Consider the following 14,349-nt stretch of genomic DNA (forward strand, 5'->3'; position numbering starts at 1 on the left):
TCTCAACACTCAAGAGGTTTTTGGCGACCCCCAGATTGATTCCTGCACACAGTGCCCAGAATTGGGCAGTACACAGCGCTTTGCACAGGGCAGTACAGGAACGAGGCCATGCCTGCTTTTAAGCTATTATGATGACGTTTTAGTGGGACGTTTGCTTTTAGATGTAGTTCAACATAAAACGTGACCAGGTGTCTGCAGTACTCCCCTGTAATTCTGAACCTTTTGCGCCAGTGCTAATCTGTATTATTCCAATACATTTTTGCATGATGCAATTGTGCACTGCCACAAACGATTTTAATGCAGCCCCAGAGTGGCATCGTTGCCCAAAGCGTGACAGCAGCTGCTTTTTTAAAGCGCGGTCCTCTTGAGTTTGATGTTTTTTTGTACAAAGATAAAAACAAACATTTTTGTTCCTGATGCAAACATTATCATATATAGTGTTAGGAAGAAAAGCTGTTGATGATTGGAAAAGGAATGGACTGGGAGCTGTGTCTTGGTTCTCCAGCACATGAGCCTGGTGCAAGTAACTGGGCCTCCAAAGCCAGGACTATATGTTGCAAGAGAACGCCACCGGAACGGCTCTTGCTCCTATCCAAGAATATGGCCTGCTCTGGGGATAATCATAGGCGCACCGAGACTAGGCCGTGAATACGTCAGCAATAAGCCGAAAGAGGTGGACTGGACCCCCATTGCAGAAATGGCTTCACTGGAGCTGTGGGACACAATGGTTAATGTGCAGTAGCCACTGCTTGTTTGGGCCCTGCCTGGGCGTGGTGTTAGTTTGCCCCTCTGGCTCTCTACACAGAGTAGTACACTGCGGGCACCCCCGCCCCCTTGGTGATGCAGAATCTGTCGCTCCCGGGGCTGAGGTTGCACGAATTGTTTCTGTTGCCGCCTTTCATTTCCTCAGGAAAAAGCAAGAAAGGAAAGGAACTGAGACGAGGGAGAGGGCGACACACACGCAGCGTGACGGGCCTAGTGAGAGACGAGCGGGAGAAAGGCGGGAGAGAAGGCAGAAAAGGAGGGACGAAATCAAGACACTAGGGGGGGGACATGGAGGATGGACAAGAGAGGGACATAGGTGGAACAAAGGGAAAGGTGTGGATGTGCGTAGTGAAGTAAAAGTAGTGTGGGGCAGGAGAGGAGTGTTGTAAGTGCGAGACAGTTTGAGGGGGTGGGCAACGTGAGGCAAGAGAGATGGAAGGCTGCTGAGCAGAGACACCGGAGGCGACCCGGCTGAGGAGGAGGAAGAGGGAAAGCTGGCCTTCCTCCATGGGCTTCAACGTCCAGCGAGCCCCAGCAGGAGGCGATGGTGCTGCCGGCCGCGCTACTGGTGCTGCTGGGCCTCGGGTCGGAGCTGGACGGGTCCGCGCAGGGGCTGGATCCCCGCGGGAAGAACGTGTGTCTCGTCGACAGGTACGGCGCCTGAGGGGGGAGCAGCGCGCGCCTGGGAGAGGCGGCTGGAGGGGGTTGGGGGGTCATGGCAGAAGGTGCGTTTGTGACCTGCCACATGGCTTGCGGGAGAGAGAGTGTTCCCTGAAAAGGAACCAACATGGCCTGGAGCAGGGTGTGTCTGAAACGCAGAGCATGTTCTGGAAGAAAGTGTGCCTCTGACGGGACACCCGTGTGCTGTGAGTAGGAGAGTTGGATCATGGTCTGAAGTAATGTGTCTGCGTCCCACAACGTGGTCTCACGGAGAACGTGGACATGACGGAGCCTGGCCTGGAAGAAGGTGGGGTTTTAACCCGAACCGTGTCTGCAGGGGCTTGCGTGGTAACAGGGAACATCACATGGCCTGGCAAGCACTATATCTGTGTATAGGAATCTGGATTTCTGTGATATGGGTCCTGGTACATGAGCTATAACCATGGTGGCAGGGAACATGTCCAGCTGTGCCTGTGATGGTCGTGAGCTGTGGCAGATTTAAGGCAAAGGGCCCTGTGTGCAAAAATGACGGAGGGCCCCAGGTGGGCGGGCCATGGGGACGAAGCCTAGAGTGGGCAGAGTTGCACAATAATGAACTTCATGGACAAATGCTAAACATTTTTAAAGTTATGTTGTCTGTGCTTGGAGATCTGACTCTAGAGACAGCTGGGCCCCCTCGCCAGGTTTTGCCGTCAATGGTGGTAATATTGAATGATGAAGCCTGAAGGTAATTTTGGAAATTAAAGGGTGCAAGGCAATAACATGGGCAAGGGGAGGGACATTACAGAGAGTGATATCGCGGGATCGTTCCTACAGAATGCAGAACCATTTTTTTGCACGCCCCCAGTGTTTTTACCTCACACACCTGAAATGTCATGAAGATCAGAGACTTAAAAGCGTTCACCTTTTAATCTCAAAACATACCAGGGGTTACCTTTTGGGTGGGTGCTGCTTGTGGCACTTGAAATACCCCTTAACTCCAACCCACTACCCCCAAATCTCCTCCAGATGCACAGGGCCCTGCTGCAGGGCAGTGAATAGAAATGGAGAGGGAATAAGGGCAGGATAGTGAGGGAGACAAGTAGAGACGGTGCAGGTAACATGGACACTAATAGACAGGAGAGAGAAGGAGGGCTGAAGCTTGATGGAACGAATGTAAGTGAGTGAAGACGGGACATAAGGTGATTGAACAGAGCCAGGTGAGGGTAAAGGGTGAATGGGTACAGAGAATGAACGAGGGCAGTAGAATGGGGCAGTAGTTAATGAGGCACACGAGTGAGGGGAAATGCAGGGTAAAGAGGATTAAAGGGAGGGAAATATAGAGCCGGGCATTCAGGAGTGTAAGGAGGATGGAGAATAATGGAAGTCTAAAGAGGCAGAGAGAAATGAAGAGTGTGGGTGGGCAGGAGAGAAGAGAGGGAAGTGAGTGAAGAATAGGGAGCGGGGATGCAGTAATGCAAAGGCAAATGGAGTACGTGGGTAAACGAGGGAGAGAGAAATGGAGTGAAGGAAGGCAGGTGAGTATGCAAATAGCAGAATGAGGAAGAGAGCAGGATCTTTATAACAAAGAACTTTTGGCAGAAATGGAGAAAGGAAAAGGCAGGAGGGAAAAGGAAATGTAGCAAGGACAGGGGGCAACATAGTGATAAAAAAGAGCAGGAAAGAGTGGGATAGAAGAGAGGAAATTGCTAGTAAGGAAAAAAGAGGGGGCAGAAAACTGCTGTTTGTGAGAAAAAGGAAACAGGAGGGAAAGGAGTAAAAGAGGAGCATATTTGTGATGTGAGGTGGGCAGGTGCTTGCCCTAGCTGCCCACCTATACCCAGTCACAACTGCAATAGATAAATGAACAGGGAAACAATTAGAATGCAGCCACTTAGATAAGGTTGTATTGAAATGGGCCAAAGAGATCCATCCACACATGGCTGACGAAAAGCCCCTTTGTGCGAGTTCTCCATGCTCACCTTATATCAGTAGGCAGCTAAACAAGCCCAGATGAAACCCAAAGTCTGGGAACGGGGCTGTGTGTGTAGGGTGGCCAACCAACCCACATTTTGCTGGACTGTCACAATTTCATGTGCCGTGTCTCGCACAGAGCCAGTTTGGGACAGAAATAAGCCCTCACTTTTCTCCTCTGGAGCAGGATCAGCTGTCCAAATTCTTCCCAGCTCACGCTTTTTGTGTGACAGTTAAAAGTGCAGGTAAGCACAGCACCTTTCCCTCTGCTCCCACAGAACCCCCAGGTTTAGCTTTGTGTCAACCTCATTTCAATAAACCTATTAGAGGTTGAGGACCCAGACACAGGGGCACTAGGGTAAGGACTGTTGTTGCTTAAAAGGTGTGATTGGTGGGTGATAATAAGTGGGTGGGAGGTAATATGCTGCTTGCTGTATAAAATAAGGGCTCAAGCAGATTACCTTACATTGAATTCTCTGTCACTGTGAATATATTTTTATGAACCAAATTATATTGTTTTTAGGGCCACATTCCTGTGCAGGCTGCTACTGCAATTATGCATTCAAGGTGGTGAAAATAAAGCTATACATGTCTTTTTGCCTGACCTAGTTCTATAACAATGTGTATAATGTCAGGTTGGTTTCTTATGTGATTTGTGTTCTTTTCAAGGCATTACTAGAAAAACAAATTTATTTAGTTTTTGGAAACCCAAACTTTAAAAAGTATTTGTGACCTATCACTGGGAAGATTTATTTTATTTATTCATACATTTATAAAGCACCTAAGCCCGGGGGCATCAGTGCTGTTACAGAACAGGTTCCTCGCAAAGTGGCTTCCCATGGCACAGGGATTCATTACAACACAACAATTTATGCTGAAAACAGTGATATGCAGTCAAGTGCAAATACTGATTTCACCATTTTAACAAAATGTGTGATCCTGGGCATATCATTTAATCTCACTGTGCCTAATGTGCTGACATTGGGTGTCGCTAGAAGTGATTTAGTTTGCATTTTCTGCTATGATGAATATTCCTCATGGCTTACTAAACTATAGAGTCGTTGCATATTAATACTAATGAATATTTATACATTGCAAAGCACATTATTGGCTTACATGTGAAAACTTGTTTAATTTCGTTACCAATGATGTCCTAGAGTACTGAAGACTGGCGTCACTGCATGTAATGCTATTTATTGTGAAGTCGCTTCTGATCGTGTCAATCCATATTGCGCAAATTAGGGTTCTGCATACCTTTTGCTGGACAGGTCCGGATGACACATTAGAACATATCAGTGCCTTGTAAGTGCCTTGTATGCCTAAAAGTCCCACAGTGTTTTGATTTGGTTGCTCTGTGTATGTGTTCAATAGCTTCAGGGGCGGGGGGAGGAGGGAAAGGGGAAAGCAACAACCCTTATTTTGGCAGACCTACTACACAGCGACATCTTTCTTTCATGGCATTAAATGAGCACTTTGCCTTCTGTGCATGTTACAGGCTGCCCTTTGTTGGCTGCTGTCACCTTAACTGAAGACTTTAAATGTGCGATCTGCAGTAGGTTATAGACTCCCTTTGATAGCGCACAGTATCCAGTAGTGTTATCACCTCTTTGCCTTTTTACTCTGGTTTCATCTATGTTAGCACCTTGCTGACAGAGCAATTACTAACATTTCAGTGGCAGTTTATTGTTTCAGTTCCGGTCTGGCTGCCTGCCCCTTAAGAGCAGTCTGTTGTATCCATTCTTAGTTCAGGAACCCAAGGGTACCACATACTGTGTCTACCCCCCTAACTGTAGACAAGGAGGGGGGAAAACATATTGAAATTGGCCCCCAGGACCCCTGACAAATGTTTATCTGGGCCCTGTGAGTGAGCTCTAAGACTGCTCTTTGTTATTCCAATGTGCCTGATTGCCAGCAAGCAGGGATGAGGGTGTGTGTGTGTTGTAGCTGATGTGAGGATATTGGGAAGGTGGCGGACCAGGTTGCGCAGGGCCAGTTTGCCCTTTGTTTGCCATCCGAGGGCCCGCGTGAGAACCCAGCTTGGAGGTACACAGGAAAGAGCTGAGATCTGGGCTGTTTGGAGGACTATTTAACTGGGCCAAATACACTGGAGTATGTGATTGGTGCGAAGACTGACCTGGTGGAAATGGTCAGACTCTCAGAGGGATCCACATGCGACTGCCACACGCAGGGAGACAGGATGGCGCAAGCCTATGACAAGTAGGGCAAATGGGCTTGTGGAATACAAGCATGCAAAGTGGAGCTGGAGCAACATGTGCATGTGATCCGTTAGGAAATTGAACTTTAGGAATGTGTGTCTGACTGCAACAGAAGACAGACTAGCTTCATTCACGTCTGTGATGGAATCTGAGCTAGACCTGCCCGGATTACTGAGCTGGAAATAGCCTCCAGAAGATCAGGAAAGCCGCCTCGTCCAGATATGATCCTGGAGGATCTTTACAAATGTAGTCCTGAGCTGTGGGCTCCATTTTTGGGTAACGCTTTGAACTTGCACGCTGAACTGCGTGTCTTGGTCTAGAGAAATAATCACGCCCACTTTAAAAAAAGGGTGTTCTCAAGGACCCTAGCCTTTTACCGGCCCATGGCACTACTTCATTCAAGCTCCAAAATGTATGCGGACGGTGCACTGCGTCTTCAATACACAAACAGGGTTATTGCAAGTAGTGGAAACTAGGGACTGGTGCTTTCCGCTGTGACATGTAATCCCTAATTAACCTTCTCCTTGGCTTTTATCCACACAAATCAACATTTGTCACATTGCATGGAGCGTTCCTGTACAAACTTCTTGATACTCAGGGGATTAACCCACCACCTGTGACCAGATGTCCAGGTTTTCCCGGGACTCTTCCAATGAGAGGAGTGTGCCTGTGAGCACACCCCCTCCCTGCACCCCGTAACAGGCTAGCAACATAGAAGTATGACTACAGTTTTATTTGTGTTTACTTTAGTCCTACTTCTATATCTATGGCATGTCGTTTTTTTTTTGTTCCTGGTCACCCTGCCCTTAGTGGTGTGTTAGCTGCTGTGAGATATGGAAGGGGCGGTGAAGCCACGGTTTCGGGTGTTCAAGTGGGTTAGGCAGGGATGTGTCCTGGCCACCTCCTACTCTTCTATCTGTACATGCATTGTGATGTTGCTCTAAGAGGCTGCCAACTCCTGAGTGATATGAGTGGTGGGAATTCTCGCCTTTCTATATATATATATATATATATAAGAAGATGTGTAAGCGTTTCCCATTTCTGAGTAGCGCTGTACCTTGATCACTCTGCACTGACTCAACAGGCATGCCAACTATCACACTCTCCATCCCTACCCCTCTTTCCCTTTCTTACCTGCACAGATCTGTGCTGTTCATTTAACCCTTTCTTCCCAGTTCCCTCATCTGCTCTCTCGCAGACCAAGGTCGGGGTACACATGGCGGGGACACAGTAGGCCATCGCTGGATAAACCAGGGCCCTTGTAGACCACTGCACTGGTGACTAGTGCAGTATGCAAAACTCTTAAGATGACATACTGCAAGAGATTGGGTTTTGCAAGGAGTAAAGTAAAATGGAGGGTTTCATTTGGTGTCCCGTTGAACTGGTTAAGTCATATGCTTGGTTGTGGGTCATTTTCATAGCGCCTTTTTTTAATCATTGGTATGATCTCAAAGCGCTATGATCATGAAGAGTTTGCAGTTCCCACAAACCTGTACCTGGGCAGCGGCACATGTGGCCAACGGAGTCCCTCAGAAGTTAAGAAAGTTTTAAAACATTCCGCAAGTAAGGAGGCCCTGGATGTCAAGTGAGTCAAGGTGGTAGCTTTGGCAAAATGGTGTGTGTGGTTGGGGGAGGTGGAGTTTTGGGTGCGTTAAATTCAGCTGAAACGCCGGGAATTTAGCACAGGGGCAACATGCTTGCCTTGGGAGCAAGACAACGCAGAGCAGCACAGGTTTGAATCCCGGTCCGTGCTTAGAGACTGGTGGTCTCTGGTATTGAGTGCGTTACAAAAGATTAATTACTTAAAACGCTTTCAGCCAGAGACTTATGGGTTTCCCTTAAGGAATGGCAAATATCGTTACAAGGGAACAGTGCAGGGTAACACTAGCATAGACCACTCGCATTGTGTGTGCGATTGTGGAAGAACGCATATGGCAAGTTGGACGGGGGAGCATATGTGGATATTTTATCCATGGAGAGGGTTGGGCCCTTATTGTTGATTTTGAGAAATTGGCCCACGCTAGAGAGTGCAGTTTGCAGGAATGTGTCTCTGCTGTTTAATTGCTGGGGTTTCACTTTTTTCGTGGCCTTGTAGTTTACACCGCATTCTGCTGTACATCCCCATACAAATTAAGGGCTGCGCGCTCCTGCGCACAGGCTCGTGTGGAGTGCTGGAGAGTGCATGTTAGGCCTGCCATGCGCATCACTCATGCACACACCATATTAAAGATACGGAGCCTGATGTCCTGTCAACTTGCTTTATTTCGACTCTCCCACGTTCTGCCTTCCTCCCTCTTGTCCCCTCCCCTTCCGCTTTCCTCCCGCTCCCCTTGCCTTGGTCCTCTTAAAGGGCCATGTCCTTTTTCCATATACAACACCTCCCCCGTGCTTAACATGAAAGTCCAAGTACATCTGTTCGATGAGTCTCATTGGCTTCTTTATTGTCCAAGGGGGTCTCCCTGGTGATTCGCGGCTCTCGCCGGTTGATTCCACTGGGGGCTCTGTTTCTTCTCCTCACTAATGTTCTCATTAGGTGTTTCTTGTGTCTCGGGTTCCTCTAGATACAATTTCTTGAAGAATGAGGAGTTGCGGGTGATGTCTCCTAGGTCTCCGGTTGCTGTGACCATGGGTCCCTTAATGGCCGTGATGATTCGCGGCTCGGGACTGTACCGGGTGTATGTTTTCTTGCGCTGCTTTTGCCGCACTAGGACAGTTTGTCCAATCTCTAGCTGTTGTTCTTTCGCTCTCCTTCTCGTGTCGGGCCATTGCTTTGCTTTCCTCTTCTTTTCGGCGTCTCGTTCTCTGATGGCTAGGTCTTCTTCAGGTGTATAATCCTCCCATCGGGGAATGCGCGTTCTGGGTTGGTATCTCACCATGAGTTCGGCTGGTGGCTTTCCTGTCGCGTCATGTTGGGTATTCCGATAGCCCCGGAGCATGCTGCAGATGGCCTTCGGATGTGGCGTCTGCTCCGCCACTGCCTTTTGTCTTGTCAGTTTGATGGTAGCCATAAATCGTTCCACCATCCCGTTGGCTTGGGGCCACAGCGGGGTGATCTTTTGGTGGTGGAATCCTAGGTGGCTTGCAAAGTTTGCGAATTCCCTTCCTTGGAATGGAGATCCGTTGTCGGTTTTGACAACGTTGGGGATGCCCCATTCGCTGAACAGTTCGTCCACTATGGGTGCGGTTTCCTCGAATGATGTTGACATCGTTTGTTTGACAAAGGGGAATCTCGAATACTCATCTATTATCACTAATAGATAACCCGCTTCTTCTAGGGGTCCATAGAAGTCCATTGCAACTTTTTGCTAAGGTCTTGTCGGGAGCGTTGTTAGCTGCAGAGGGTTTGGGTTCGGTCCTTGCGCTGCTAGTTGGCAGGGTCTGCAGTGTTTGAGCATGTCTTCTACTATCACGTCCATATATGGGAACCAGACGTAGTTCCTGAGAAATCGTTTGGTGTTGTCTATGCCTCTGTGGCCTTCATGAGCTAGGGTTGCCAGGGTCTTTCTCAGGTCTCTGGGTGCTACTAGTCTCTTCCCCCGTAATAGGAGTCCTTGGTCTGTGGCTATGAGTTCGTCGTGTATCTTGGACAGCCGGTCAAGTTCTTTCTGGTCTACCTCCTCCATTCCCGTTTTTCTTGTGCGATGCTCTCTCCATTTGTTGGAGCGGGTGAGAGAGACAGCGGCTCTGATTGTCGGGTCTGCTTTGCTTCTTTCCTCAAATGTTGTTAAGGAGATGGTGGGTGGCGTGGCATTTGCTGACAGGTATGAGATATATTCAGTGGCTTCATGTTCTAGTGTGTCCTTTTTGTCCCTTAGGGGGGAGCCTGGCTAGGTAGTCAGCTGGATTGGCACCACCCCCTGGTTTGTGGATAATGGAGGAATCGTACTCTTGCAGTCTTATCCCCCACCGTTCAATGCGGGGCGGCATTTTCGTCCTGGGGTTTCCAAAGATTGATAGCAGGGCTTGGTGGTCCGTGACCAGGGTAAATTTCCGACCGATGATGAAATGGTGGTACTTTTCGCATGCCCATACAGCGGCTAGGCTTTCTCTCTCCGCTTGAGAGTAAGCTTTTTCAGTGTGTGACAGGGCACGGCTAGCGTATGCAACTATTACGTGATGAGTACTGTCCGAGGGGTCGGTCTGGGCTAGGATGGCTCCTAGTCCCACCGGGCTTGCATCAACTGTAATAATGGTATGCCAGTCTGGAGGAAAATATGCTAGTTGCCGGTTGTTGGAGAGGCCTTCCTTTATTGCCATGAACGCTTTCTGGCAAGGTGCATCCCAAGTGAATGGTGTATTTTTCTTTAGGAGGTTGCGGAGCGGGTCAGTTATTGAGGCATAGTTTGGGAGGTAACGCGCGCAGTATCCTGCCATTCCCAACAGGGAGCGTAGTTCTGCAGTGGTCGTAGGTGCTTGGAGTTCGGTTATTGCTTTAATTTTGTCCGGGTTGGCTGTTATGCCCCTGCTCGAGAATGTGTGTCCGAAGAATTTTAAGCTTGTCTTGTTGATGTCGCACTTGGGCTCGTTGAGGGTCAGTCCCGCGTCTTGTAGGATGGAGCAGACGGTTCTTAGGGCTCTGTTGTGCTGGTCCTGATCTCTCCCGAATATCAAGATGTCGTCACTATAGTTTAGTGCATTCATCTCCGATGCTATGAGCCGTCTGATGGTCTCTTGAAAGATCTCTGCGGCGGACGATATGCCAAAATGTAACCTTTTATATCGGAATAAACCATCGTGCGTTGCGAATGTGGTGATGGGCCGTGACTCTGGATCCAGGACAAGTTGATGATATCCTTGGTTGAGGTCAAGCTTTGAAAAGAACCTGGCTTGGTTTAACCTGATCAGCATGTCTTCCAAGCTTGGGCTCGGGTGCCTTTCCCTTTGGATAGCGGTGCCCGGGATGCGCATGTCAACGCATATGCGGAGTCGACCATTGTCTTTGGGGACGATGACTATTGGCGATACCCATGGTGTTGGTCCATCTGCTTTCTCTATGATATCATTGGAGAGAAGAAGTTGTATTTCTTTTGATACTTGTTCTTGAAGGTGGAAACCCACTTTGCGCGGGTGTTGTGGGACCGGCCTGATGTTGTCAATGTGCAGCTTGATGCATGAGTCTTTTAACATGCCCACCCCTTCAAATAGCCTGGGGAATTGGCGTTTGAGATCTTCTTTCGATAGGGGCTTGTCTGTTATTGACCCGATGAGTCTGTGTGGCAGTGGTAGCCCTTCTATTTCTTCTGACTGGTCGTAGTGTAGGTCAATTAGGGCAAGGGCCTTAGCTGTTCGGTAGCAGCTGAGGAGGCAGCGGCCGACGGACGGGCTCCTTATGACATGTATCATGGATGGTATTGTGATGTTTCTATGCCGTAGATTGCATTGGAATTTTCCTTTAGAAGACATGGGTTGTGTCGCTCCCCATTGAAAAATGTGTGTTCTGGATTCTTGCAGGGGGTATGATGAGGCTATGTTACGGTAGATGTCTTCATTCATGACATTTACTGTCGCTCCTGTGTCAATGATGAATCTGTTTCTGATGTTGCCCAGCTGGACCGTCACTCTGGGGGCCGACGTGTCTTCATCTTCAACACTGAGGAGACATACGTACTCTCTGTTGTAGCCATCTTACAAGTATTGAGTGTGGTCATTCCCTCCTGGGTGATGTTGGGGTGGGAAGCTGAGGTATGGGTCTCTGTCTTGCTCACACAAGCTTGTGGTTTCTCCCTTGTAGGTCACTTCATACTCCACGTTTTGCATGACGTTACTCCTGTGCGTGTCATATAGTTCATGATCTTTTTTGTCTGGCTCGATCTGGAGACCTTCGAGGGCTCTTACAGTGTTTGGGCGTTGATAAACATTCGCGGAGGTTGAAGTGTTTCTATCCGTCTGGCGAGGTTGGTCTGTGTGAGTTTCCATCATGCGAGTGGCAGGTCTTGGGCGTGATGATCCTCCTTCCGGTAGCAGTTCTTTACACATCACTTGGAAGTGATTTTCCATGCCGCATCTCATGCAGCGTTGGCCGATGGCAGGACAGGGACCTCTGTGTGGGTATTCAAATCCACAGCAATAGCATTAGCGGCCACTTTGTGTCCGTTGTGACGGGTCCCTCTTGTTCATCCTTGTTTGGTGTGCTGTGTTTCGGGCATAGGGATGTACTGCTGCTATTACCTCTCCCTTCTTGAGGTTCTCGATGGCCGCTGCTTGGATGTCCACTCTCTCGTAAACTCTGGCTAGGTCTAATACTTCCTTTAGGGATAAGGGCTTCTTTAGGAGGTGTTTCCGGAACATCGACGATACACAGCCTTCTATTATACGTAGCCTGATGGCTTCCTCATCATTAAAATTGGTGAAGTCGCACTTCGATATTTTTCTTTGAAGGCGAATGACAAATTCCCCTATCGATTCGTGGGGTAGTTGACTGCATTGGTTGAACGTGTATCTCTCGTAGTCGCGATTGGGTGAGATGACAATTTTGTCATTGATGGCTTGTCGTAGTTTTGCATACGTGGAACGGTCCTGTAATGGGATCGTGCGTATGATGTTCTTAATTTCTCTGCCTGCTACATTTGCGAAGATGCTTAGTATGTTGGGGGGTTGTTGCTTGCCTATGGCACCTACAAAGTCCTCAAATTCTTCCATCCACTCTTCCCATCGTTGGCCCTGGTCATGGTGTGGGTTTAGAGTGAACGGCGCGGGTCTCCTCATTAGGCTGGCGTATGAGGATGGTATCTCTAGTGGTGCTGGCTGTGCATTGGGGTCTGCGGCGTCTGGAGCCGACATGATGGTGCCACTGAAATTCCTTTTGTTGGTTAGGTGGCACTTAGGTGCATATAGTGGTTAACTATGGTGTTACGGTCCTTTGTACAGCTTTCACATGGGCGCAGGCTTTCCCTTCTCCCGCGTGGTGTGGTGATAGTGTTTTCCTTTTTTTTTTTTTTGATTGCAAATGTCACGTGGGGAGACACGGGGTTTCTTTTGTAGTAGCTTCTTCGTATAAATTGCAGTTTTCGCGTATAAATTGTAAATCTCACGTGGGGAGACACAGGGATTTCTTTTGCTGTCTCTTTCTCTTGTGAATCGAAAATGTCACGTGGGGAGACACGGGGTTCTTATTCTCCCGTGATATTTACGAGTGTCACGTGGGGGAGCACGGGGTTCGTTCCCCAAGTTACGGTCCTTCCAGATTGCTTTAACTTGTCACAATCGGGAGACGCAAGGTTTCCTTTCCCCCCCTCCTTACTTGAAGCGGTCGTCACGGTCCACCAGTCTTCTTGTGTCGGTGTTGGCACTTCTCTCCTGGGCGCACGGGCCCACTCCAGTCCTCCGGCGCTCTCTCCTCACTTCTCCGCCCCGCGGGCTTCGCTCCCTCGAGGCGTGCAAACTTCCTCTGTGCGGGGCGCACGGGCCGCCGGCCGATGACGGGCACACGGGCCCTCTCCGTCCACCGAAGCGTGCGGTCCTCTCCCACCTGAGGCACACGGGCCTCACCTTCTCAAGGCGCGCAGGCCTCCGATCCGCGGCGGGCTCACAGGCCCTTTGTTGAGCTGCAGGGCACACAGGCCACTGCTGGGTCGCAGGGTACACGGGCCCACCTCAAACTGCCGGGCACACAGGCCCTCCTCACACGGGCCTCACCTTCTCGAGGCGCACAGGCCTCCGATCAACAACGGGCACACGGGCCCCCCCCTCACACGGGCCTCACCTTCTCGAGGCGCACAGGCCTCCGATCAGCAACGGGCACACGGGCCCTCTGTTGAGCTGCAGGGCACACGGGCCACTGCTGGGCCACAGGGTACACGGGCCCACCTAAAACTGCCGGGCACACCGGCCCTCCTCGACTGCTGGGCTCACCGCCCTCCTGCTACTGCTGCCGGCACGCGAGTCTTCGCATCGGCTTCGTCGCCAGTGTTAGGCCTGCCATGCGCATCACTCATGCACACACCATATTAAAGATACGGAGCCTGATGTCCTGTCAACTTGCTTTATTTCGACTCTCCCACGTTCTGCCTTCCTTCCTCTTGTCCCCTCCCCTTCCGCTTTCCTCCCGCTCCCCTTGCCTTGGTCCTCTTAAAGGGGCCATGTCCTTTTCCATATACAACAGTGCACTTTGCAGGAACGTCTCTGCTGCTGAATTGCTGGATTTTCACCTTTTTCCTGGCCGTGTGACTTACCCCACTTTACCAGCCCATAAAAATCAAGAGCTGCGCATTCCTGCGCGCAGGCTCATGTGGAGTGCTGGAGAGTGCACTTTGCAGGAAAGTCTCTGTTGCTTAATTGCTGGGTTTTCACTTTTTTCGTGGCCTTGTGGCTTACACCGCATTCTGCTGTACAACCCCATAAAAATCAAGGGCTGTGTGCAGGCTCGTGTGGAGTGCTGGAGAGTGCACTTTGCAGGAACGCCTCTGCTGCTTAATTGATGGGTTTTCACTTTTTTCCTGGCCGTGTGACTTACCCCACGTTACCAGCCTATAAAAATCAAGAGCTGCGCGCTGCTGCGGAGTGCTGGCGAGTGCAGTGAAGCGGGTGAGTGACGGTCTTCATACCTTCCTTGCGTTAAGTAAAAAGGTTGCTTTTTATAGGAAGTATTTTTTAAGGAGTAGCTATTGGCTCTAAACTTCCTGGAAAAGGCGGTACACACGCTACAACCAATAAGGAGCCTGTTGTCTCTGCACGGCGGGAAAACCACAGGGCTTTGGAAGGCTAAAACGTACGGGGCAATCAGATTGTGACCCCTCCTCTTTCGCCTATGAATGGG

The 14,349-nt window shown here is 49.7% G+C and overlaps 1 protein-coding gene across 1 annotated transcript in view; it reads left to right on the forward strand.

Moving 5' to 3' along the window:
* Positions 1-948: 948 nt before the first annotated feature.
* The window catches only part of SCARF1 (scavenger receptor class F member 1), a 220,976-nt gene continuing 207,575 nt past the window's right edge, over positions 949-14,349 (forward strand). Inside the window, exon 1 of the mRNA XM_069615410.1 lies at positions 949-1,416. Within this exon, the coding sequence (XP_069471511.1) occupies positions 1,310-1,416 (107 nt within the window). The 5' untranslated portion in view covers positions 949-1,309. The remainder of the gene's footprint in view (positions 1,417-14,349) is intronic.

Source organism: Ambystoma mexicanum, chromosome 9 (assembly GCF_040938575.1).
Source record: "Ambystoma mexicanum isolate Mex_15411 chromosome 9, UKY_AmexF1_1, whole genome shotgun sequence".
Taxonomy (NCBI): Eukaryota; Metazoa; Chordata; class Amphibia; order Caudata; family Ambystomatidae; genus Ambystoma; species Ambystoma mexicanum.